General features: G+C 63.8%; 3 protein-coding genes across 4 annotated transcripts in view; all 3 read left to right on the plus strand.

The window, feature by feature from the left end:
• Positions 1-5,666: 5,666 nt before the first annotated feature.
• Positions 5,667-7,831, plus strand: SYT8 (synaptotagmin 8). The gene is given in 10 exon segments (XM_025878605.2): positions 5,667-5,760; positions 5,846-5,895; positions 5,897-6,037; positions 6,440-6,467; positions 6,470-6,537; positions 6,671-6,853; positions 6,910-7,077; positions 7,162-7,267; positions 7,359-7,492; positions 7,592-7,831. Coding segments are annotated over 10 exon segments (1,212 nt in total).
• A 2,791-nt stretch (positions 7,832-10,622) lies between these two features.
• TNNI2 (troponin I2, fast skeletal type) lies at positions 10,623-11,667 on the plus strand. Its single transcript, XM_025878606.2, is given in 6 exon segments — positions 10,623-10,643; positions 10,645-10,701; positions 10,800-10,928; positions 11,047-11,136; positions 11,250-11,426; positions 11,530-11,667. Coding segments are annotated over 6 exon segments (570 nt in total). The 3' UTR covers positions 11,626-11,667.
• Positions 11,668-17,494: 5,827 nt separating this feature from the next.
• Positions 17,495-25,979, plus strand: part of LSP1 (lymphocyte specific protein 1) — a 35,996-nt gene continuing 27,511 nt past the window's right edge. For both annotated transcript variants that reach the window (XM_025878275.2, XM_025878276.2), the window contains exon 1: positions 17,495-17,651. In XM_025878275.2, the coding sequence (XP_025734060.1) occupies positions 17,584-17,651 (68 nt within the window). In that variant the 5' untranslated portion in view covers positions 17,495-17,583. The remainder of the gene's footprint in view (positions 17,652-25,979) is intronic.

Below are 25,979 nucleotides of genomic sequence, written 5' to 3' on the forward strand. Positions count from 1 at the left end.
GACCCACTCAGGCTAACAGGGTACAGGACCCACATACATCAACGAGTGGGGTATGGGACCCAGGCTCTCAGACTAATGGGCTCCAGAACCCAGACACTCAGTGTAATGGGCTTCAGGGCCCCAGGCCCGTCTGGGTGGGGGCCCCGCTTGTGGGAGGCCTAGCGCGGGCGTCCCAGACACCTGGGCGGCAGGGCAAGCAAAAGGCCCAGCACGCAGATGAATAGCACACATAGCCAGAGACAAGGGTGACACGCACAGACAGGGGGTGGATAGAGCACAGGGCGTCCAAACCACAGGAACGAGGCCACTGGGCCTGGCCTGGTGCTCCGGCCTACGGGAGACGTGTCGGGGGGGATCCAGGCACCCAAGGGGCCAACGAGTGGGTACGGGTTGTCCGGGCACCTGGTGACCACAGCCCGGAGAGTCCCGGTGTCCAGACCTCAGGTGTGAGGGGAGAAGGTCGTCAGATGCTCAGGGATTCAGGCGTGTCCCCAGGTATTTGCCCCGACGCCAAGGGTACCCCCCGATGAACAGAGACCCTGAGAGCTGGTGGAGGGGGCCCTCCCAGAGCTATGGAGGAACGGGCCACATGGTCCCAGAAGCCCCCGGGAGGGGCCGTCTGTGGGGAGGGGTGCCGGCGGTCCCAGGAGGGCCCTGATGCCTGGGTCACAGAGAATCCCAGTTTTCTGACACGGGGGCCTTGGTCAATGGATTCCACACGCAGTCACGCGATGAGGAAGACATCCACCAGCTTCCAGGTGAATGGGGCCTAAATCACCCAGACATTCCACAGCGAGGGGTCCACGTCCCCAGAAATACAGGCTCACAGGCAGCACAGAGACTCCGGGAGAAGGGAACAAGGCTCTGCGAACAGCACCTCAGCGTCAGTGTTCAGAGGCGTAGGGCAGAGTGGGGTGCAGGCTCCCGGAGGCTCAGACAATGGGGTATGGGCACCCCAGACGAAGAGGGTGCGGAGAGCCGGAATCTCGACACTGGGGCACATGCAGGCTGAGAGCCAGCAAACGGGCACAGGGTCCCCCCTCCACCCCGCCGCCTGGGGGCCGCGGCAAGGTGAGCACCCTGGGGCCCGGAGGAGTGGGGGGTGGCCGCCGGGGCCCGCGCGGGGCAGGGTGCACACGTGCTGTCCTGGCACGTCTCGCGGTTCCGTGCCGGCAGCTCCTGGCTACCCCGAGCCAGCGTTTGCCATGAGTTCCAACCTCAAACATTCCCCAGGCAACCTCAAAGGAAGCACCCCCGTCCAGGAGCCCCGCCAGGGCCTCCGTGTGGCTGCTGGCTGCCAAGCCGCCGTCTCGGGGGCCGTGGGGCTAGCCGGGGGCTGCCAGTTCTGTTTGGTTTTCCCCATCCCGCCCTGGAGCCTCAGACGCCCGTCTCGCCATGGAGGCGCCCGTATCCTGGGAAAGGCACAAAGACCCTACAGTGGGGCTGGGGAGAGCCGCGCGCGGGGGCATGTGCTCACCGCATGCCAGGACCCCCCAGCACATGCGGCCAGTGCTGCGTCTTGCCCCCAAAGCAGGGGCGCCGGCCTGCCCCCGGAGCACAGCCGGGGCTGCCCTGGTCCCCGAGGTGTTCACTGCTTCTTCCAGATTCCCCTCACTGGGTAGGACTCAGAGAAAGAGCCGAGCCCCATACAGGGGGACACGTCCTCAGAGCCGCGCGTGACCGGCACGCCCGCCTCCCACCAGCCGCGTCCCTGCAGCAGCCTCCCGGAAGTCCTGCCCGACCAGCCGGGCTGGCCACCCCCGTGTCACCAGCTCTCCTGTTAAGCATTAACCAGCTCCATGTCCGGTCGCAGCAGGAATGGGTGTAGAGAGACACCCTGGCCTGGGAGGGCCATTTAGGGCCGGGCCCAGGGAGGGACCTGAGCCGGAGTGACCAGACCAGATGAGCTGGCCAGGGTTGCATGGGGGCTGAGCTCACAGGCCTGCTGGGTCTGTCGGAGCAAGGGCGGGGGAGGGAGGTGGGCCAGGACTTCCGGCCTGCTGGCCCGAAGGGAACTGAGACCTCTGGGGACGGGCCCGGCCCAGCCAGAAGCAGAGGCATGGACGAAGTGACCTCCAGAAGGTTCTCTGGGCTCTGGAAGCCCAGGCGTCAGCAGGACCAGGCAGGCTCAGATAGTCACCTGGGGACAGCGCCACCCGGCCAGGGGCCCTGCCCTGCACACACAGCGTGGTCCTGGTTGTAGTGGTGCCCAAAGGCTATGCTCCTCCAAACCCAGATGTCCTTGTGACTCAGGGCACCACCCTTGGGGTGTAGAACCTTCCCAAACCAAGTCCAGCCTGACCTCCCTCCCGCTGCCCCTCCCAATGTCCAGCCCAAATAGGCCGTCACCCCCCTCTCGCAAGGCCTCTGGGAGGATGAAGAGACCCCAGCGTCCCTGGAGGGACCCCTGCCTGGACACCTGGCGCCTGGGTCTCGGGAGGGACCCTCCCGCCAAAGGAGTTCCCTGGTTGCTGAGGGCCAGCAGTTCCGACCCTGAGGTGGGGCTCCCCGAAGCCCTGCCTCTCACACCCCCTCCCCCACCAAGACTATGGTCTCATTCCCTGGAGGCCACGGCTCCCAGTGCGGCCCTCGTGTGCCGGGGTAGAATGGCCTGGAGGCTAGCCACAGAAGTGCAGCAGGTGACACCATGCTACACCTGGGGGGCGGCCACCCCACGTTTGGGGAGCCTTGCTCTTCTCCAGGAGGAGGGCCCGCGGAAACGTGCTCCCATGGTAACAACAGTCAGACTGAAGAAGGAGGGGGTGGTTGGCTTGGCTTTCAGGGGTGCTGGGCCCCAGGCTGACGTGGAGCCCCTTCTGCCTGGGAGAGCCAGGGCTCCTGAGTGGATGAGGCAGGCTGGCCCCAGCACAAGCCGCAGGGCAGGTCAGGTGGGAGGGCGGGGAGTGATGGGAGGGCTTCCTGGAGGAGGTGGGGCTCACGCAGGCCTCCTCGAAGGGGGAGGAGGATGGGGCTGGGGTGGAAGGACAGCTGGAGCCAGGCCGGTGGGGGCAAAGCCGTCTGTGCAGGGAGGTGGCCAGGAGGCCGGCTGTCCCCGCGGAGCCACAGGGCTGCGTCTGCACGGTGGAGGGAGGGGCGTCCCACGACAGGTGTCTGGGACCGGGACCCCACCTAGGAAGGACGCCCGGGGGCTCCTTTCCCGGGAAACAGCCTTAGTGCTAGAGAGGGATTTCCCCCTGCGCCACGGAAGCCGGAGCAGAGGGGGATCCAGGAGGTGGTGGCCGGGAAGGCAGCCCCGGAGGCAGCCCCAGGCGCTGCTGCAGGAGCGCTGGCGGCCGCACAGGCCCGGAGAGTCGCCTGGGGCTACCTGGCTGCCCCCGGTCGCCCTCACCCCGTGCTTCCCTGGAGTGGGACGTGGCTGGGTCCACTGGAGCCCACGGCGCCACCTGGTGGCTGCGTGCCTGCCTGAACCTTCACCACCATGGGGACCCGGGGGTCCTGAGGGACCCTGTGCCTCCCCCCAGGCCTGGGGGCCCCGCAGCGCTGTGGCCCGCATCCCCAGCGTCCTGGGACCCTCCGGGGCCAGCCTCCAGACATGTCCTGTGGTCCCAGGGTCCACCTTCACTGGGATGGCCCGGGAATCCTGCCAGGCCTGCAGTCCCCAACCCCCGAGAGTCCGTGCCCGGGGACCCGGGGAGAGGCACACGCATGCCAGTCCACACGCACGCACGCGTGCGCACACAGATGCGGTGCTGACCTCGCACCTGGAACTCTCAACCATAAGTCTCCAGTGAAGCGACTTTAATTCCAGAAGACCAATGGGCTCTGGCATTCCGGAAAGTCAAGCTTCACTCTCAGTTCCATGTGGGGGCTGGGGGCTCCGGATCTGGCCTCCGGCGTCCCCCTCCAGGGACCCTGCAGGACCCCCAGGAGCCCTCAGGCCATCCGCCGCCCCTCCCCAGGGCCCTCCACCAGCCACGTGGGGTGCAGAGCAGACCCAGAGTGTCCTTCTGAGGACAGAGGGCGTGGAGGCCTGTGGGCTTCCCTGAGCACCCGCACCCCATGGCAGGGGCTCACCCAAAGGGAACCCAAAGAGAATCGACCCCGTCATTTGCAGGGCCCATGCAGAAAACGTGCAGCCTTTGGTGCCAAATGGTTAGAATTTCAAGACGGCAATGGGGGGGCGTTAAACCAGGCCTGGGCCCTTCTCTCCGAGCGCTGTTTCCTCCTGCGTGCGGGGCCGGGCACCTCGTCCCTTCCCGGTGCTGCAGCTCCCTGGCTGTCTGCTCCTCTCCCAGCTGTCCCCTTCCCATTTGTACAAGACCCCACAGGGACAGCGCACACACAGCCCCCTAGGGGTGGCACAGCCGGGCCTGGGAGGCGGGACACCCGGGGCCTGGGCACTCTCTGAGCGGAAGCGCCCTCCACCGAACGAGGAAGGGTCAGGGGCTCTGGGAGCGGGGCGGCCTGCATCCAGCCCGCGGGGGAGGGGGCATCAGGGCCATGTGCATGGTTGTCGTCTCTGGGGGATCGCGGTGGGGCTCCTTCCTGCCTCTCCCCATGCGGGGTGCAGAAGGGAGGGGATCCAGCCCTGCTGCCCGCTTACTCCTGGAGGGAGTGTGGCCCGGGCCCCTGGGTCTAGGGGTGGCAGGCTCTTGTGGATGAAGAGGCAGAGCCCCTAGTTGGAGGAACTGTGACCTTGGCTGCCAGTGCCCCCCAGAGGAGGGGAGGCCAGGAGGAGCTGAGCCGGGGGAGTTCCCATGGGTCTGGGGTCCCAGTGTGCCCCAGCGTGGCATCCACCCCCCCCCGCCACCGCCCACTCCGAATCCCCAGTCCCTGATGTGGGTGGGAGCAGCCCGCCCGGGCGGGCCAGGTGTGCTCCCGCCCCGGGCCCCAGGCAGGTAGGCTGCGCCAGGCCCACCCTCCCTCCCACCAGCAAGAAGGGTGGCAGGTCGGCAGGTGGGCAGGTCTGGGCAGTGGCTGCTGAGTCAGTTTGCGAGGAATGTTCTGGCCGCTGTCAGCTTCACCCTGTCCCTGCCTGCCCCCACCTCACCCTGCTCCCCGGGCGCTCCTGGCACAGCGCCCGTGCCGGGAACGCATCTTCAGCCCAGGCTTGCTTGGACAGGCTCCCCCCAGCAGCCGACCCCCACTCCTCTCCCTACGTGCCCCCACGACCCCAGCAGAGCCCTGGCCCCTCAGAGCCCCCGTCTCCCCGTTCCCCGGTTACTCCCGGGTCACAGCGGCCCCCACGTGTGAACAGGGCTTCACCCGTGTGACCGACAAACCAGGGCGGGCCTGAGGTCAGGGCCAGGGACGAGTCAGGACCTGACAACAGCCCCCAGGCGGGGCCCAGGGCCCCGGGGAGAGAGGCCGGGAAGGAGGGGGCTTCCTGGAGGAGGAGGCTCTGTAATGAGGAGGCCTGGCCTGCTTGGCTGGGGGCTGGGGGCTGGGGGCTGGGGGCTGGGGAGGTGGCCAGGAGGCTGGGCCTATGGCAGCCAAGCCGGCACCTTGGCCAGAGCCCAGCGCCTCCCTCCCCTTGGCTCCACTCAGAGCCCTTGCCCCTGGCCACCCCGGGCTGCCTCCTTGCCCAGGCAGACCCTGGGCCCGCTGCTGCTGGGCAGATGGGGCACTGGGCCGGGGGCTGGGGGGCCAGCCCCAGAGGTGAGTCGGCCACCCGGCTGTCTGCTCCGAGCCAGCAGGGACGGGAGATGGGGCACCCCCCGGGCCCCCACAGCACCCCGGCCCCGGAGGGCACCATGGCTATACCCGGGTCCATTCCGGACCTCATCGTCAGGCTCCCCTGTGAGTTGTGGGACCCCTGGGGCGGGGGAGGGGGGAGATGCTGTCCACAGAGGCATCTCAGCTGCATTTCTGCGTCCACCCCCAGGGCCCCGCTGGGTGCTCATGGCCATCGCTGTGGCAGCTGGTGTCCTCACGGGTCTCCTGCATCCTCTGTGCCGCCTGCTGCCACCACGGCCACAGGAAGAAGCCCGGGGACAGGGAGGCTGTGGGCCTGGGCAGTCCTCAAGGGACCACCACCAGCACCCACCTGGGGAGGAGCAGGCACCAGCGCTCCCCGGTGCCCAGCTCCAGGCTGGGCTGCCCCCGAGGGCAGCTCAGGGCCCAGGGGCAGGGGCAAGCTCAGCGCCCAACGCTGGTCTGGTCGCGCAGAGGCAGGGAGGGCCCTCCCGGCAGGGGAAGTGAGGAGCGAAGGTGAGGGGGAGGCAGGAGAAAAGGGAGGCAGGTGGGACGAAGGCCTGCAGGCCCTGAATGCCAGCCCCAGAGGTTGGCCCACGGGCCACGGGGAGCCACAGGAGGTTCTTGAGGAGGGCAGTGGTGCTCGAGATGGATTTGGGGGAGATCCATCAGCTAAGCCCCGTCTCACAGAGCTGAGCTGAGGACGTGAGCCCTTGTGTGGCCTGGCCCAGGACGTGGTGCTGCCTCCCCAGCAGCACCTGTCACCTATCCCTACCTACCTCAGGTGCAACCTGACATGGATAACTCGGAGACTGCCCGGGGGGCCCCCAGCACCGGGGACGCCTGCAGTTCTCCCTGGAGTATGACTTTGGAAGGCAGGAAGTGCAGACCCCCCCCCCCCCCTTTGCAGGCGCAGAGGGCCTGCAGGTTCAGGGAGGGTTTGGGTGCCGGGCAGGTGCTGGGTTCGGGGCTGACCAGGGAGGGCCCAGGGGGCTGAGCCACCCCTGACTCCCAGATCAAAGTGGGCCTCAAGCAGGCTGCAGACCTGAGGACCTGTGGTCCGGGCGGCATGGCGGACCCCTATGCCTGAGTCAGCCTGTCTAGCCAGGCAGGGCACGGGCACGAGACAAAGGTGCACCACGGCATGCTCTGCCCCACGTTCCAGGAGACCTGCTGCTTCCACATGCGTCTGGGCTGGGTGAGCCGGGGGCCCTGGGCCGCATGGGGTTGCCCAGCTCACACCCTTGCCCGCAGGTACTGCAGGAAGAGCTGTCTCAGACCACCCTGCAGGTGCGGGTGCTGAGCTTCAGGCGCTTCTCTGCCCACGAGCCGCTGGGCGAGCTCAGCCTGACGCTGGGTGCCGTCGACCTGCAGCACATCCTAGAGCAGTGGTACCAGCTGGGCCCGCCGGGCGCCACGGAGGTGAGGCCACGGACTGCCGGGCTCCAGCCTGGCCCTGCCCTGGGTGCCACACGGGAAACTGAGGTCCCCTCTCGCTGCCCGCAGCCTGAGCAGTCCGGAAAGCTGTGTTTCTGGCTCCGGTATGTGCCCAGCTCAGGCAGGCTGACTGTGGTCGTGCTGGAGGCGCGAGGCCTGAGCCCGGGCCTGGCAGGTGAGAACCGTACCTGCCCCTCTGCGTGGAGGGGGTACTCCATGCTCAGCGCTCGGACCTGGGACACTTCTGATCCCTTTCACCTGCCCAGACCCCTACGTGAAGGTCCAGCTCATGCTGAACCAGAGGAAGTGGAGGAAGAGAAAGACTTCGGCTCGCAAAGGCACAACCGCCCCCTACTTCAACAAGGTCTTTACCTTCCTTATGCCCTTCAGTCAGATCCAGGTGGGCTGCCTGGAGGAAGGGGTCGGGGGGAGCACCCTTGGGGCCAAACCGACCGCTGTCTTTCTCTTTCCCCATGCGCTTCGGCCTGCCTCTACCCAGAGTGTGGATCTGGTGCTGGCTGTCTGGGCCCGGGGCCCACGGGTTCAGGCTGAGCCCGTGGGCAAGGTGCTGCTCGGCACCCGGGCCTCTGGTCAGCCTCTGCAGCACTGGGCGGACATGCTGGCCCACGCCCGGCGGCCTGTTGCCCAGTGGTACCACTTGCAGCCGGCCAGGGAGGCGGACTGGGCTCTGGCCCTGAAGCCCCACCTGCACCTGCCCTTGTCTGGCTCCCGGGAGTGAGGTATGGGTGCTGTCCAGGCTGCCCCGGGGGCTGCTGTAATAAATCCCTCCTCTTGCTGGGGCCGTGTGTCTTTCCTGAGCCCGTGGGGACACGGTGGGGTCAGGGACTCCTCCATCACTGCTGTGGGGAGAGGCCTCTCTCCAGGCTCAGCCAGGCCCTGAGGCCTCTGACCAGTGTCTGAGCCCTCAGGGGGATGAAGGGGTCCCCTCCAAGCCCGCTGGGGATCGTAGGAAGAGGTAGGAAGACCTCTCTGTCAGTGGGGCTGCGGGGTCTGGGAGGGAGACTGCAGCCGGCCCCAGGGGGACACAGGGGGTAATCGGGAGGCGTTTGGGGGGGTGGTGACAGTGGAGGGAAAGGACCCCAACCCAAGGGGCCGCCCTAGCCCCCCGCAGGGTCCCACACTTTCCAAGGGCTGTTGCTGCGGGGCTTCCTCTTCGGGACAGCAGGGGGCAGTAGATGTCTTAGGAAGCCTCCTCGGGCCTCCTGGGGCTCAGCCCTGGCCAGGAATGCAGCTCTAATCCCCACACATCTGGACGGCTTCAGCTCCCCTGACCCTCCCCACGGCCCTGAGGCCGGCAGGGCTGGGGCCACGCACCCCCAGCTCAGAGGATGCCAAGTCATGGTCCTCCGGATGTGTCTGCTGGGTGGGGGCCCGGGCGGGGGGCGCAGGCCCGGGCCAGGGTGAGAAGGGCAGCAGTGCTGGGCCTGCCCAGGCGGGCCCCAGGCCCCTCGGGTCAGGGAGAGGTTCCCAGGCGGGTGGTGCCGCCATCCCTGGGTTGAAGGACGTGTTCCGAGTGAGCCAGGAACCACCCCAGGGCAGGGCGTTCTGGCCCACTGCACGTCCAGGCCCCCTCCCTCCTGTTCCCGGGAGGGCAGGATCCCAGCCGGGGGAGGGCAGCCCCCACCCAGAGGGCCCCTGCCACTGCCGTGGGCCACATTTGGGGGGCCAGGCCTTGCCCCCGAGCTGGAGCCAGCTTGGAGGAAGGAAGGGACGCGGCCAGCTCATGCCCGGGAACACCTGGCCCAGCTCAAAGGCAGCACTGAGCTGCAGGGGAGCTGCTCCACCCCAGGAAGCCGGCCCCCTGGGGAAGCAGAGGGCAAACTGAGGTGTGGACCCTGCTTAGGACCGGAGTGATCCCTCAGCTGACCCTGAGCCTGTGCCCTGCAGTGGCCCAGCAAGGCCACCTACCGCTGACCAGAGGCTCCTTGCAAGAACAAGGGAGGCTTCTCGAACTTGTCACTGAGCTCTAAATAGAGCAACCCAACCTCGGCAGCCCCCCCCCCCCACCAAGACTTCTTGGACTGGACGACAGCACGCGGCTGGGCCGGGCCAGGCGGCCTGGGCAGGTGGGGAGGCCCCTGTGCCCCCATTGGTCTGAGGAGGGCTCCATGCCCTTTCTGAGCGGGGGCCCAGCCTGGGGGAGGCCATTTATACCCCTCCCCCTGGGCCCACCAGCCCAGCTTGCCGCCGCCGGCCTGACCTCGCTCCCGGCACTGCTGTCCAGACGCTAGGTGAGGCCAGCCGGGCCAGCTTAGGCCGAGGACAGGCACTTCTTGAGCTAGCTTGCAGGACGACGTCCCAGGGTGGGGGTCCCGGAGGTTGGGGGCCGCCTCCAGCAGCCTCTCTGGGGGGGCTTCCATGGAGCTGGGAGCCAGACGGAGATGCACTGGGAGGTGGCTGTGGGGGGCAGGGGTCGCGGACAGCCCCTTGATCACCGGGCCTCACTTCTGGGTGGGAGACAAGGAGGAGATGTGACAGGTCGAGGGACCCCAGGCCAAAGTGGGGAGCAGTTTCTTGCATGCACTTGGGCCCAAAGCCGAAGGAACAGAACTAAAAATAGCTGGACGGCTCTGATGGCCACCTGCCCCCCCCCCCCCCCGCCCCGGACAGCTGCAGCAACCCAGGCCCCGCCCGGGACATTTCGGGAACACTTTCTCCTCTTCTCACCCTGGGAATCCCAAGACAGCGCCTCCAAGGAGGTCGGAGCTGGGCGCAGCGTGACAGGCGGCAGGGTTGGTCTGAGGGCTGCCCCCACCTGGGGAGACAGGGACCATGGCGCTCATGCCCAGGCCTTTTCTCTTCCACAGGCTCTAAGCCCAGGACTTCAGGATGGGGGAGTAAGTGCAGCTCCAAGCCCAGGGCCCCTGACGCCCCCACACTCCCCCCACCGGGGTGGAGGTCTCTGCAGCTCCCCAGCCCGCTCTGGCCACCTCCCCCCCGCACCCCATCACACTGCCCCATCCACGTCCCTAACCATGTCCCTAACCTCTCTCTTCTCTCCCCCCTACCCCACCTGCCCCCTCCCTGGGACAGTGAGGAGGTGAGTACCTGCTTGGGGCTGGGGGGAGCATGAGACACAGAGGGGATGGGACCCCTTACTTGGGATAGGTCAGAGGTCAGAGCTCGAGGGAAGCTGACCAGCCCACCCCTGGGAAAGTGCCCCACCCCACCGCCCAGACACTGACGAAACAGAGGATGCGGCCTCCGTGCCTCACAGGGCAGGGGAAGTGGGGCTGTGGCCAGGTCACCAGAATCGCTTCTTCTTTCTGTCCGCTCCCCCCACCTACGGCGCCCTGCCGCGATCCCCCGCCCCTCCCACTGCCCCTAGGCACGGCCCCTTCTCCACCCTTCCCCCAGCCTTCGGACCTCACCTGCCACCTGGGCCCAGGTGTCCTGGTCCCAGGCCCTCCAGCAGGGCCTCAGGAGCCCCCAGGTCCAGCTGTCCCCCAGGCAGGGCCCATCAGTGCGGTGGGCGAGCGTGGAGGGATGTGGGGGTGCTGGGGACCCGGATGGGCCCTGACTCTTCTTCCCCCCCGTACCCCGCAGAAGCGCAACAGGGCCATCACGGCCCGGAGACAGCACCTGAAGGTAGGTGCTGCCCCCCGAGAGGGCCACCCTGGGGTGTGTGCAGGCTGGGCCCCCACGGCCCCTCACTGGCCTGCCCCCCCGCTCCCTGTCCCCCGCAGAGCGTCATGCTCCAGATCGCGGCCACGGAGCTGGAGAAGGAAGAGAGTCGCCGTGAGTCGGAGAAGCAGAACTACCTGTCTGAGCACTGCCCCCCACTGCACCTCCCCGGCTCCATGTCTGAAGTGCAGGTACCCTCCCCGAGCAGCGCTCCAGCCTGCTGCCTCAGTTTCCCCATTGGTCAAGAAGGTGGTTAGGGCAGGTGGACCGCCGCCCAATCCCCCCCCCCACCTGCTGCCCCACCCCCAGGAGCTCTGCAAACAACTGCATGCCAAGATCGACGCAGCCGAGGAGGAGAAGTATGATATGGAAGTGAGGGTCCAGAAGAGCAGCAAGGAGGTGAGCGGGCAAGGGGCGGGGCCGGGCGCGCGGGGAGGGGCGCTCCGAGCCGGCGGGGGGTGGGGGGCTGGCCACCGCTGGCTCCCACCAGCCCTCGCCCCCGCCTCACACAGCTGGAGGATATGAACCAGAAGCTGTTCGACCTGAGAGGCAAGTTCAAGAGGCCCCCGCTGAGAAGGGTGCGCATGTCGGCCGACGCCATGCTCAAGGCGCTGCTGGGCTCCAAGCACAAGGTGTGCATGGACCTCCGGGCCAACCTGAAGCAGGTCAAGAAGGAGGACACCGAGAAGGTAGGTCACGGTCCCCTCCACCCCACAGCGTGGCCTAGCACCACCACCCAGCGCCCGCCTGGGGTGTACAGGGGGTCTGCAGCCTCTTCCAACGCCTCCCCAGGAGCGGGACCTGCGCGACGTGGGCGACTGGCGGAAGAACATCGAGGAGAAGTCTGGCATGGAAGGCAGGAAGAAGATGTTCGAGACAGAGTCCTAGGCCGCCCGCCACCCCCACGCCCGGCCGGGCACCCCCCACAGAGAGAGGGCGGACACGGCTCGTCTCAGTGGTCAATAAAGGATTCCAATCCCCATGACTGGTCTGGTCTGGTCCTGCCCAGCCTCACTGCCCACAGACTGCCCCCGGGCGCCCAGCAAACTGCCGCGTGCTGGGGGAAGCCCGGGCCGAGGGGCCGCGGGCAGCCGGGCACAGGCTTCTGGGACTTCAGGCGCTGCTGGGGGCGGGGCGCCTGCACCCTGGGGCTGGGCGGTGTGGTCGGCCCCCGGCCAACCCCCAAGGCTTGCCCTGGACACGCCCGACACGGCAGGACCGCGGGTGGATGGCCCGAGGCCTGTCTGAGCCAGAGTTCTGGACCACGGCATGGTCATCCTAAGGGGACCAGCCAGGCCCAGAGACCCTGTCCATATGGCATGGTTCCAGGCCGGGGGTCACGCAGGCATGCCCTCCCCCATGCAATGTGGGCAGCCCCCATTCCTCCTGCAGGGGGCACACGGGCACAGTCCAGGATCAGACAGCTCCCAGGGTGGCTTGTGCCCACGGAGCAGGGACGCACGGAGCTGGGGTTCACGCTCCCGCCTGCCCCACAGCAGGCCCAGGGGGAGGGCTTGCTTTGCCTTTGCTCTTCCCAAGACTGTGGCCCTCCTCACACATCAAGGGACGATGTCCCAGACAGGCCCTGATGAGGACCGTCACAGCAAGGCCACGGCTGTCCCACCTCCTCTGTGGGGAATGACACGGTGACCCACCAAGCTCCCTCCACTCAGATCTTTGGAGGGGTGCCCAGGGAGGCCAGGCTGCCCGCCGTGCCCTTGCCCTCTGGACATGCCAGCAGCCGGACACGGGAAGGGTATGCCCTCAGCCGTGGGTCACCTCGAGGGACCACGTCAGCCTCCCCTGCGGCCTTGCCTGAGTTCTGCTCCCGGGCCCTGCTGCCGCCCAGGGATCTGGGTTCATCCTTCCAGGCGCTCCCTGAAGGCCCTCCTTGGAGAGCCTGCAGCTTGGGGGCCAGCCTAGTCAACCCCTGGGCCCTGCGCCTGTAGGTGGGGTAGAGAGGACCCAGGGGTGTTCCGGGCTGAGGCGCATCCCGTGCAGAGCAGAGTGTGGGGATTCAAGGAGCAAGCTGTGGTGGCTGGATAGAGTGATAGAGGCAGTACCCTACCCTGGATCCAACAGAGTGGGGGCCCGGGCAGCCGTCCAGGGCCCATGCCCACCAGGAGAGGAGGCAGGGACACTGGGGGCCCGGCTCCCACGGCTCAGCTCACTGGGTTTGGGAAGACTCACTGTGTGGCAAAATGAGGTTTTTTTTTTCTTAAAGTCAAGGAAATGTCAAACAGAAAATTCTGGGTAGCGATCCCCCAGGGCGGTGGTCCGAGCAGGGACAGATGGAGCGGAAGCACCGTGATCCATGTAGGTTTGGGGGATGTTGTTAAGTCTTGGACTGGCAAGCGGATCTGATGGTGTTTGTTGCTCTCTAATGACCACGTGAGTGAGCGAATCAGGGAGCAGAGGATGTGGCAAACCAGACCAGACCGACGAGCAGACATGGAGACCAGCTCCGCGCTGGCCTCCGTGCCTCTCTTCCGCCCGCCCGGCCGTCCGAGTCTCCCAGGCAGAAGGGCCTGCAGACACACAGCCTCAGCAGGATTTCTGCCAAGCGTGTGGTCCAGCACCTAGCACGTGGGTGGGGACGGCTCTGCATTCTAGAAAGATCTCTGCAGGGTGGAGAACAGGGGCTGGAGTGTGGGACAGGGCGTAGGAACCGCGGCCACCTCCTGGGAGGGGCAGCAGTGGCAGATGAGGGGCTATATAAGAGGCGGAGTCCCCTCGATTTGTTGCACAAGGCGGGACGCCCAGGCCCATGTTGAGGGGACCAGGCTGGGGGCTGTTCTCTAGGGAGGGGGCTCAGAGCAGGTGAGGGACTGGCTCTCAGCTGTGGGTTTGCTGGATGCAGGGGTCTGGGCTGGAGATGGGGGTCTGGGTGTCCTCGGAAGTGAGTGCTGGGTGACGCCCCAGTGACGGGCAGGCAGGGGAGGAGGGGAGGAGAATGCTGCTCCAGGAGACCCCAGCCACACGCAGCCCAGGAAGGACCCCCAAAGGGAGGAGGAGGGCAGCAAAGGTGCAGGGACGTGGCCTGTGCCATGGGCGATGCTGGAGGTCGGGGTAGACACGTAGCCCCAGGAAGCCCCAGGGGGACCTCAGCTGGGCTGTGGCCAGGAAGGGCGAGGGGCCTGGAGTCAAAGTGCCGGAGGTCAAGGACAGGAGGGTGTGGGTGGGTGAGGTTGGCGCGTGTGCAGGTGGGCGGGGTGCACCTGCGTGGGGCAGGTTCGTGCCCACGGCCCTTTCCCTGTCGCCGGCCACGAGGCCGGGAGGCGAGCAGCGCCCCAGCGCCCGGGACTTTCCCTGTCGCCGGCCACGAGGCCGGGAGGCGAGCAGCGCCCCAGCGCCCGGGCCTTGGTCCCCAACAGCATCCTGCACAGAGGGCCTCGTGGAGGAGGGGCTGAGCACTGAGCTGGGGGAGCAGTGACGTAAGTGAGGGAGCAGGTGCCAAGGACGCTGCGTGGCAGGTGCAACGGAAGTGGGGTTTTGTGCCGAATGGACCGCCGGCCCTGGACACTGGCACGTGGTGATGCTCCCTCCACGCATGGTGGCTTGAGCTCAGGCCTCCGTGGGCCTCGTTGTGCCCCCAGGCTCTGCCAGGTCAGATTCCGACCCATCCGTTGTCCTTCTCTGGCCTGACCTGGTCTGTGTGTTGACGCTGCTCTTAACCCCTCCTCGCTCATTCTGTCCACCCTCCGGTCTTGTCACCCAATGTCACCGAGTGTGTGGTCCTGACACCTCCTTCCCTGGGGAACCCGTCCCACCCGGGCCTTTGAGGCCCCACCTTGCCTATGGCCTGCTGCCCCTGGACAGTGAGTGGCCTTGGTGTCCCCCCGACAGCGTGGAGTCAGTACCCCCTCCCCCAGGTCCTTCTGTGCTGCCCGCCCTGCAGAGACCTCCTCCCGGCCTGGCTCTCAGGGCCTCGCGCTCCTCGGCTCAGCACGTGCGCTGTCAGAAGCCCACCTGGCGCCCACCGGCTGCCGGCAGAGCTGGTTCCGGTCTGGCCTGGGGTCAGCTTGTGGCTTCACTTGACCACTCACTGTGTCACCGGACACTGCACCGGGCTCAGAGGGCTTGGAGGCATGAAGACGGACGACACGAGACCTGTACCCTCTCGACACCACCCTCTTGCACTTTGAACGATGCCAAGGGGACAAATGGTGGAGTGTCTGTGTCTCGGGCAGACTCATCTCCTCCACGGAGGGCGCAGCGGTCCTGCCGTCAGGATGGACGCTGGGTCCCCGGGATGCCTCTCACCGCATCCATGCCTGTCGGTGCAGGCTGAGTGCAGATGAGGGACCGGGAGGTGCTTCCTGTGAAGGGAGGCGCAGGAGGCCCAGTGGCCAGGGCTGGATGGCCCGGGGGTCTAGGGGACGCTGCTGAGCAGGGGGGCAGACCTATGCTGACTTCCATGTCCTCTGTGAAGTGGGGGTGACAAGGAGGGAGGCCCAGGTGCCCCTGCGGGGGGGTGGAGGCTGTGTCTGAGCCCCTCCCTCCCAGGTACCTTACCAGGTGGCCAGGTGCACCCCATGTACCCCCAGGCCCCACAGAGCGTCCTTGGGCATCGTGGCCCCACCCGGCGCCCCCAGAGCAGTGGACTGCCCTCTTGCCTTTTGGCCCCAGCAGGCGTTGGTGAGACAGGGGGCGGGGCGGCTGTCGGAGCCCCACAGCCAGAGTGGCGTCGACAGCAGAAATGCATCGTCCCTCCTGGTCCTGGAGGCTGGAAGGCCCAGCTCCAGGTGTAGACAGGTGGGTCCCTTCTGAGGCTGAGAGGGAGAGTCCGTTTCGGGCTGTCCCCCGCTGCTGGTGGTTTCCTGGCTTCTTTGAAGTTCCCTGGCTTGTAGATATCCCCTCCCCCGCCGGCCTCCGCCTCCATCCTCACATGGCCTCTCCCTGCGAGAGAGCCTGTCTCGAGTTCCCCCTTTTCATAAGGACGTAGTCATATCGGATGAGGGGCCTACCCTAATGACCTCACCTGCAAGAACACTATTCCCAAATCAGGTTCCGTTCTGAGATCCTGGCAGTCAGGACTTCCCCTAGGAATTTGGGGGGGGGGGACACAGTTTAACCCCCACCAGGAGGGATCGGGCTGCCCCTGGGCCTTTGGGGCTGGGGGTCGGCAGAGGGGGAGGACAGCACAGTCCGGAGGGCCCTGGAGTCTGGGGAACACAGGTTCTGAGAGGAGATTAAACAGGTGGGCCGGGCAGGTCAGGCCAAGCCTTGGAGGGCAGAGCCGGCCTCGTGGGCCTGGAAGGGGCCTGCACTTGGTTTCAAGCGCCACTGTTTCCCTTTGGAAATTCCTAGTAGCTTTTGACTCAGAGGCCCCGCATTTTCACTTTGCCCCGGGGCCCTGGCGTCAGGGCGTAGGCCTAGCCCTCAGGCAGTGAACGGCACACGGTAGGGAAGCCATGTGTCGGGGGGTGCCCGGCCTCCATCTGCCCTCACCCATCCTGGCAAGACCCCTACTGTTAACAGCCGGGATGCTGGGATCAACCTCACCACAGGCCAGAGGGAAGGACCCCAGTGGCGGGTTGACTCAGGGTCGCAGCCACTGACGGGGCGCTGGGATGGTCTGTGTCCCTGGGCATGCTGGGGCCCAGCTCCCACTCGGATGGACCTCCAGCCACAACATCTTTGTCCGTGTTGGACAGCGAGTGACCCCTGGAAACCACAGAGGGGACAGGAGAGGCCTCAGGCTGAGGGGTCCCTGGGGGCCCTGTGGGCTCCCCCGTGCAGCCCCTGGGCCTGGCCTCAGTCCAGCCCTGCCCCGTAACCCCCAGTGTGGGACCCTTTCCTATCTCCACGTGGGAAGGCTTCTTGGTGTGTGTGTGGCGGGTGGGGGCTCACGGCCTCCCCATCGGCTTGTCCCTCGGGCAGGCCCCACCTGCTGGCTGAACACTCTGGGGCCCTGTCACCCGTCCCCACCTCCCTCTGCCTTGGGGTCCTCTGCAGGTCACGTCCAGCAGGGTTTCTAGGCCCATGGCTGACCAGGGTGTGGCAAGATGGCCTAGCACTCCCTCCTTTCCTTCTTGGGGCCCGGGATCAGCCCAGCTTGCCAGGGAGGTCTCTGACGCCTTCACGGCCAATTCTGGGTTCTGGCCCTCACAGCCCCATGCCACCCCTCACTGACTTCTGAGCCCCTGGTCCGGCGACTCCCAGCAGTAAAGGACTGTGAAAGTAAAGGAGGCACAGACAGGTGGGGGTGTGCAGCACGGGGCATTTCCTGCAGGGCCCCAGCTGTCAGCCGTCTGAAGAGCTCAGATTGGTCGGCGGGGCTTGGAGCAGGGCCTTGAGGACGACCCGGTCCCTCATCTGCACTCAGCCTGCACCGATGGGGTGAGATGGCTCGAGGCCCAAGGCTCAGAGGACGGGTGCATCCGTGCTCCACTCTGTAAGCGCCCAGGAGAGCTCCATCCAGAGAGACCAAGGTGCTTCACCTGGAGGCCTGGGGTGCTCATGGAGAGCCAGCCAAGCACAAAGAGACTTCAAGGCCAGGCCTGCAGGGGATTCTCGAGGAGCGTGGGGGGCTCCCAGGCAGGCGTGCGCACACTGTCCCAGCCCCTGCACCCCCCGCTGCCTTCCCAGGGCCCCTCTCTGTCACCCCTGCCCTTGCAACTTGCCTAACACTTCCTGATGGCTGGTTTTTTTTCTCTCCTCTTGCATCAACCGATTAAAAAACAACACCCCAACCCCAGCCCCAATGTGCTTCAAACCTCAACCTGCAGCCGGAAGGGGGAAGTGAAACCCGGCTGGGGGTGGGGGCTCTGGGGCCCGCCGCCTGAGGAAGCACCCAGAACCACAGCACATACGCACAGCCCGAATCGGCCCAGCGCCAGCCCAATGGCGGAGGCTCCCAGCCACCCCAGCTCCGAGGAGCAGGAAGAGCTATTGGCGGAGAAGGATGCCGGGTAGGGATCTGTTCCGAGCGCATTTACACGGGGGCTGGGGCACTTCGCCTGGTGGTGGACGGTGCCGTGGGGGCCTCAGGGCAGCACAGGGCGGCAGGGTACTTTCCTGGGACCCCGTCTCTCCACACACTGAGTGGATGCCTCTGCAGTGGGCTTTGCGGGGAGAGGCCAGCTCTGCCCACCAGTCCGTGGGACACCTGGACACCTGATGCAGGGACTCGGACATGGCCCGGACAGCCTGGGAGTAGACGGGCCTTGGTGGGTCGGCGCGGGCCAGAGCTCCGACCGAGGGCAGGAGGTGAGGGGGGTGGCGGGGGCGGGGGGGCCCGGCCAGGACGACTGGCTGAGAGGGGCTGCTTGGCCCCGTGAGACCTCCGAAGCCTGTGCGTGAGGCCAGGCTGGGGCTCCGTCCCCGGGCTGCCCCCTGCCTCGCGGCGATGGAGGAGGCCGAGGATGATGGCTGGTGCCTGTTCTGGGGATGGGACATGAGGGGGCATGGGCAGCGGTTGTGTGCTGGCAAAGATCCACCCCCACCACCGCGGCCAGAGCCGGGCAGAGAGCCTGTGGAGCCGCAGGGTGGCAGCCTGCACAGGGGCAGAGAAGGGCTGTCGGCGGGCGTTGGTGGGCCGGCATCCGGGCTGAGCCAGGCCGTGGGGGTCTGATGGCTCCGGGGCACAGATGAGAGTCGGGGCTTTGGGGACAGTGGGGCTTCGAGGGGCAGACCTGTGGGGGACAGGCCAGCGATGGACGCCAGTGGGGGATAGAGGCCCCCCGCGCAGGAGGAGGACCGTGGCTGGGGGCTGCTGCCTGGGGAGCGGAAGGCAAGGAGCAGGTGGCCCGGGCCGGAGGGTGAGGCGGGACACACGCCGACCACAAGCCTAGAGAGGAGAGTGCTGTGGGCCGTGGTCACCTGCCCCAGGGCAGAGCAGCTGCTGGGTGGGGCCGGGTGGGGCCACCAGGCCGGGCCTCAGCAGCCCGGGGGCCGACTTGCCTGCGGAGGCTGGTGGCCGCTACCTGATCCTGGGACCATGCCTTTATTCATAATGAGGGAAACGATGGAAATATCGGCCGTGAGCCTGTGTGTGTGTGTGTGTGTGCGCGCACGTGTGCACGTGCATGAGGGCGGGGGACGGTCACCTCTCCTTGCCCGGTCCCACAGGGGGCCCTGGCTCGGGGGCTTCAGGGACCCAAGCACTGGGGCGTCTGGAAAGAGCAGTCAGGGTCAGGGTGCATGAGCCAGGCTGGGGCTGCGGGAGCCACACAGCCCCTCACAGGTCGCTAGGGGACCCATCGCCAGGGTTGGGGCCGTGGAGCTCGCGTGTCCTTCCACCCAGGGGTGACCGGCAGACAGCTGCACCCCACTCAGAAATGGCTCCTCACGTCAGCACCATCCCCGGGCTCCTCGGGCCACCGCATGCCCATAGAAGGGCACGGCTTGGGCAGTCTGGCCGCGGCCCCCCCCGCCTCCCTCCTTGGCCCCGTCCTCGGCCCCCCCTCCCAGCTGTCCCGCAGGCAGAGGAAAGAGAGGACGGCGTGGACCCCGCCGAGGCCTGGGCAGGCGGGAGGCGGGGCTGCACCTGTGCCGCTTGCTCAGGCGCTGCGGCTGGAGAAGGAGCTGGCCGCCCCCCGCCCTAGAGCCTGGTACCCCGCGAATGTCACCCCCCCTCCAGTGCAGTGTCAGAATGAAACCGAGACCCAGGGTAAGGCAGGGTTCCCATTTCACAAGGTGACTAAGGGAACCGGGGATTTTCCTGTCCAGGGTGGTGAGAAGTCCTGGTGCCCAGGGTGGGGATGTGGGGCCTGGGAAGCCCCAGGACGGCCAAGCCTGGGCAGGGTCTGCTGCGGCTGGGGCACTGCAGCCAACACCTGCTGCCAGGCCCCCCCACCTTGCCCTACCACTCCCACCCAGCCAGGTCAGGCCGCACCCCTCCAACGAGGCAATAGGCTGCCCCCTCAGATGCCCCAGGACGGGGCCTCTCCACCTCAGACGGTTCCAGGATGGGGCCAACCTCTCAGATGCCCCAGGACCGGGCCTCCCCCCTCAGACTGCCCCAGGATGGGTCCCCCCTCAGAACCTCATACTGGGGCCCAGGACCAGGGTGACCCCAGCAGCAAGCCCCAGGCAGGGCGTTGGCCCCTCCTCTGTCTCACCTGTAGGACAGGTCAAGATGTTCCCTCCTTGCTCCAGCTGCCCAGCTGTGGGATCCCACAGAGCTGGCCAAGGCCACGGGGCTTTAGCATGGCTCTGCGGGGCCTCCCTGGAGGAGCTGAGGTGTGGCCGCGCACCCCACCCTGTGGGGAGTGATGGACCCGGGACCCCGAGGAGGGCAGGGCCGGGGCCTGCATACAGGTGCCCCGAGAGAGGGCTTTCCGGATGCCTCAGGGATCCCGGGTTTGACAGGCCCAAATCCTGGAACCCCAAACCTTTGAAGGCCCCGTGTGCACCCCAAACTTCACCAGGGCCGACCATGCTGTGCTGGGTCCTCCCTGTGTCCACATGGCAGAAGAGCTGCCCCTCACCTGCAGACAGGCCTCATCCCTGCCACATCCCAGCCCACTCCCCAGCTTGGCAAGATGCCCTCTCCTGGTGGTCTCCAGGCCCTTATCCAGCACGTTCTTTCTCCACAAAGCCCCCGGACCCCACGTGCGGAACCACTCACCACAGGGCAGCTGCTCCATGCCTCTGGGCGGCCACCGCAGGCCTGCCTTGGCCACCCTGACCTCACTTCCTCTCCAAGGTCTGGCACTCCTGGCACCTCCCAGTTCCCACCGGAGCCAGACCACTGCAGGCTTAGCGCAGACCCTTAGAGCGATCCCTGCTGTCCCGTCCCTGCCCCAGCTTTCCAAGGCTCATCCAGCCCACCTTGGGTGCCCACCACCTAGGTCTGGGCCAGCCAGGGAACCCTAGTTCTATTCCGGGAGCCCTGGTTCTGACCTGGGAGCCCTGGTTCTGTCCTGGAAACCCTAATTCTGTCCCGGGAACCCTGGTTCTGTTGTGGGAACCCTAGTTCAGCTCTGGGAGCCCTGGTTCTGTCCTGAGCACCCTGGTACTTTCCTGCGAGCCCTAGTTCTGTCCTGGGCACACTCGTTCTGTTTTGGGAGCCCTCGTTCTCTCCTGGGAACCCTGGTTCTGTCCTGGGAACCCTGGTTCTGTCCCGGGCACCTTGATTCTGTCTTGGGAGCCCTCGTTCTGTCCTGGGAGCCCTGGGCTGGCCTCCTCCCCACCCCCCGCCCCAGGCTGGCTGGGCTGCTCTGGCCCTGGATGACCCTGATGGGGGCAGCAATTGGGTGAGCCATTGTCTCCTTACCCCTAGGCTTCTGGCCCCCACTGCCCTTTGGGCAAGACATGGCTCCTGGTCCCAGGTGACTCCGGAATGCTGCCTCCATCACTTCTCCCTGTGCTAAGAGGCGGGAGAGGGCAGGGACCACCTTCAGGGTCACTCTGAGCAGAGGCCCTTTCTGGGCTATCTGTCCCTGCAGACTGTTCTGGCCTTGCCCTCTGGGCTACAGGTGGCTCGCAGCTGCAAGAAGGGGCTGAGCTGGCCTGGAGCCATGAACACCCTGGACTTCATCTTCCTGTCTAGCTAAGGGAGCCGGGGGGTGGAGGGGGAGTGGGCCTGCTGCATTGGAGGGCCAGGACCCCACAGGTCAGAACCCCCATGCAGCCAGACATGCTGGTGGCCCTTCCACCTACCTGCCCTCTCAGGGAGCCCGGCCACCAATTGGTAGAGCCAGGATGCACGGCTCTGCAGAAGCAAGCAGCACCAAAGGCCACTAAGGGGCAAGGGTGGGACCGGGACCCAGCCTCGGTGGCAGGCTGAAGGGTGGGTGAATTGGGGGTGGCATGCTGGGGCTCTTTCCCCAGCCCTGCTCAGGGTCCGGACCTGAGGACAGCAGTCAGAGCTGGGTCAGGCCTAGGGACACCCAGATGGGCCTCCTCTCCTCCTCCCTCCAGGTCAGTGGTCTCAGGCACCTGGAAGTTTCCCGGGGATGGGGAGGCTGAGCTCAGCCCAGATGACGGATGCCTCCTCCCGTGCCGGGGCTGGTGGAGGTCACTGGCTTCCTCCTGCTTTCCATCTGGGCCCTGTCACATTCCTTCCCTAGGTGGGGGACAGGGAGAGGACACCACAGCACACTTGGGGACATTGTAGGCCCCCGGCGCTGGTGATTCAGGAAGCCGGAAATCCTCCCCTGCATCCTGGCCCCCTCCCTGGTCCCCCATCTGCCTTCTCATGAAAACAACGCCGGAGCCACATGGGGGCAGTGCCAGGAGGGTCTCAGGGAGCAGAATGGGGCAGGCCCAGATGGGGTGGCATTGCAGACCCCACCAGCCTGCCTCTGCCTCAGTTTCCCTGGAAGGGTGCCAGACTGACTGGTGAGCCCTTGGTCAGGAAGATGAGAGTCCAGCAGTCCAAAGTTCAGCTTTCCTGGGGTCTGAGTTCCCAGTGCCTGGGGGAGGAAGATGAGGGACACAGGGTCCCAGAGGCATGTCCAGCACCTCTTTCTGGAACCCTGAGGCCCCCTGAGGCCTCAGTTTCCCCATGTGCCAGCCTCCATCAAGCTCTTCAAACAGAGGTTCTCGTTTCATGGTCAGAGAGGCACTTCACAAGGAGAAACCAAGGCTTAAAACGACTGCCGTCAAGAGACACTGTCCCGAGCCTGGAGGGACACTGGCTGGCCCTAGCTTGGAGGCATGTCTCCTAAGGATGCTGCCCTGCAGGGACCCTCTTTGGGGAGCCTGTGCCCCCTGTGGGCTCATGGTTGGGGTGCTGGGGATTTGACAAGGCCTCAGGGAACCCAGGATGTCTGGGCTGCCCCTTGGAGGTGCTTGCAAACCCCATGCAGTGCTGCCAGATGGCTCTGCACCTGTTGGGTTCCCGTCGGGGCAAGGATGATGTTTCCTGGGGCCCATCCAGAATAGGGCGTAGCTAAGAAGACACCCCCAGAGACCTCCCCAAAGGCAGAAATGGGATGTGGCACCATCAGAACAAGCTGATTCTTTCTAGAGGTGTCTCACCCAGGCCCCAGTCTGTTCCTCTCAAGGAATCTTTCCAGGGGCTTCTAACACCTTCTTGGAGATTGGGGATCCAGGGCAACAAGCAAAGGGAGTTTTCAAACCTCTCCTAGTGGGTGGGAGTACACAGCCACAGGCCCCCAGCCTGCGCCCCTCCCCCACACCCACGAGGCTGGAGAGAGGGGCCGGGGGCCTATGTGGGGTATGAGGTGGCCAGGAGATTAGGAGATTGAAGAAATCAGGCCTCCTAACCCTGCTGGACAGCACAGCCCTGTGGAGCCAGACACAGGCAGATAAGAGGTGAGGGTGGGAGGTGGGGAAGAAAGCCCCTTGCCCTTTCCTGGGACCAGGCCAGTCCTGTCCAAACTCCATCTGCTAACTGCCTCTGAACTGGGAAGTTGGGAGTTGGTGGGGTGGGGGAGGGACCAATATCTGCTCTGGCTTGCAGGGAGGGGCTGTCTGGGAATCCAGAACCTGTCTGTGACCCCCTATGAGGCACCCACATCCCCCTGCAGGAGTGGGAGAGACTTGGGCCTTAGACACTGCAGCAGGAGCAGCTATGTGGATGTGTGGAAGACAGCAGGGGTGTGGGGTGTGACAGTAGTTGGGGGGGAGAGGCAGATTCTGCGCCTATCCCCCCCCCCCGAGCCTCAGCTTCCTCAGCAGCACACGGGCTATGTGGGAGGATGGGGAAGGGTCAGTGCCCTGCTCTGTGCCTGGCAGGTGGGATCTCAGATGCTGCTCCTTCTGTGCTTCCCACAGGTGTCTGTACCCCTCCCTGGGTGTAACTGGCTATTTTGATGGTTTTGCTTCTGAGGTAACCCAAGGCTGTCTTCTCCTCCCTCAGCTACCTCCCTCAAAAGAGAAATGGGACTCAGGAGAGATGGATCTAGCCAATTGATTCTGGAGGAACCTAGAAAGAAACCTTCAGTCTTTATCTGGTCCTATCCCCAAACCAGTCCCAGCTTCCTCATGACACCCACCCACCCCCCACCTTGGCCCCTCTTTCTTTGCTGGGCTGGCCCACGTAAGACAGATAAGTGTTCAAGACATTTGGAGGCTGCCTTCTCTGTAAGTCAGAACATTTCTCTATCCAGGGTCACCCAGGAGCCACAGAGGCCACCCCATTACCCTTTCTCCCCACGCCCACCTGGGCCCCACAGGCATGCCTGTTGCACATTTCATTGGGATACCGCTCCGTGAGCATGTGGGGTGTGTGTGTGTCTGTGTGTGTGTTGAAAATGTTTGAACAAGAGAACAGATTCTTACTTCTCCAGCCCTTATTTAGGTTCTATTGTAATGCTCAGCCTACTGGGCCATGAGGGTCTTCTCTTTTATCTTCTTCATAAACCATGAAGAAAGAAAAGAATAAAAGACTTAAAAGGAAACTAAAAGACTTAATGATGGAGAAAAATATGAATGAAATAAAAGTGAATGAAGAAAGGTAGGAAGTAGGAACACCTGGCTGGCTGGATGATGGATGGATGGATGGCTGGCTGGCTGGATGGATGGATGAGTGGATGGATGGATAGAATGGATGATAGATGGATGGGTGGGTGGGTAGATGGGTGGATGGATGGATAGATGGATGATGAATAGATGGATGGATGTGTGGAGGGATGGAAGAGTAAGTGGATGGGTGGATGGATGGGTGGATAGATGGAAATATGGATGGATGGGTGGATGGATGATGGATGAATGGGTGGGTGGGCAGATGGGGGGATGAATAGATAGATGGATGATGGATGTATGTATGGATGGATGGATGGGTGCATGGATGGATGGATGGATGGATGGATGGATGGATGGATGATGGATGGATGGATAGACTGGTGAATGGACACATGAAATGGAAGTATAGGTAGGCTGGTGGGCAAATGGATGGAATGCTGACAGATAAATGATTGGCTAGGCTAAAAGAAGGTTATCAAGACATATAGATGGATATGGATAATGGACTGATTTTTAGATGGACAGATAGGGGAATATAGGAAGTGATAGATGAATGGAAAGATTGATGGTGAGTGAATATGCATATGGTTGATGCTGTATAAACTATCAAAGAGATAGACTGATGAACAGGAGCACCTAAGTCAGGAATTTTTCACTCAGTGTTCTCTTTCTAGAACACTTTTTCCCACCAATGTATATAGCCACCTCTAATCTTTCTCAAGTCTCTTTTCAAATAAGAAAAAGATTATCCCTTCCTATGAGGTTTTCTTTGACTATCATACATAAAATATCAATTTCCTCCAAGACCCCATATCCTCCCACCCTGATTTATATTTTCTATAGTATTTACCACCATTTGATATATTACAGTATATACTTACTGTTTATTTTTGTCGTTGTTGCTCCAGCTAAAATGTCAGCCTTGTGAGAGCATGGGCTTTGTTAATGCCAAATCCCCGGTACCTAAAAAGTGGATACAGTAAGTGTTCAATAAGTTTGTTGAAAAATATGTAAGGATAAATGGAGTTATGAATAAATCAATAGTTGGTTGGATGAGATATGGATGAGTGAATTATGGATAAAAGTAATCACCTTTATGGAAGGTTTACTAGGTTGCACCAACTATTTTAAGTTTTAACTCATTTGGACGGCTTAATGGGCAAAGTAATGGGAAATATGTATATGGAAATATAAACATGTATGTATTTATGCACATCTTCATGACTTGCTAGATGGGAATATGGGTGAACATATTGGACAGATAGATACATGAATGGGTGTATAAATGAGATTGATCAATAGTAAAATATTTGGAGAGATGGATGAGAGTAAAGACAAAAATATTTGGAGAGATAGAAAGGTGTATTAGAGATGAACAGATAGTTCACTGGTTGAGTAGTGGTCAAATAGATATAAAAATTGATGGTTGAATATATACATAATAGTAATTAACATATATTGAGTTCCAAGTGGATGGATGGCTGAGTATTTCTTCTAAGTGTTTTATATGTATTATGACATTTAGATAAATGGTTGGATGGGTGGGTGTTGGGGGGTGGATGGATGAATGGAGGGATGGGTATATATTATTGATAAATGCTTGAATGGATCAAAGGAAGGTTATTGTGTTTACATGGATAATTGAATGGATAGGTATCCTGAGAAGTTGATGGATTGATAATGATGCATGGAAAGACAGATAACAATATAAAGAGGATGGATGGATGGATGGATGGGTGGATGGATAGATGATGAATGAGTAAATGGATGGATGGAGGGTCAACGGATGGATGGATGGATGGATGGACGGATGGATGGATAATGGGTGGATAGATTGGTGGATGGATGGATGGATAAATGGA

The sequence above is a fragment of the Callorhinus ursinus genome, unplaced genomic scaffold, assembly GCF_003265705.2.
Source record: "Callorhinus ursinus isolate GAN/ISIS: 27379988/994484 unplaced genomic scaffold, GSC_fseal_2.0 scaffold51, whole genome shotgun sequence".
Taxonomy (NCBI): domain Eukaryota; kingdom Metazoa; phylum Chordata; class Mammalia; order Carnivora; family Otariidae; genus Callorhinus; species Callorhinus ursinus.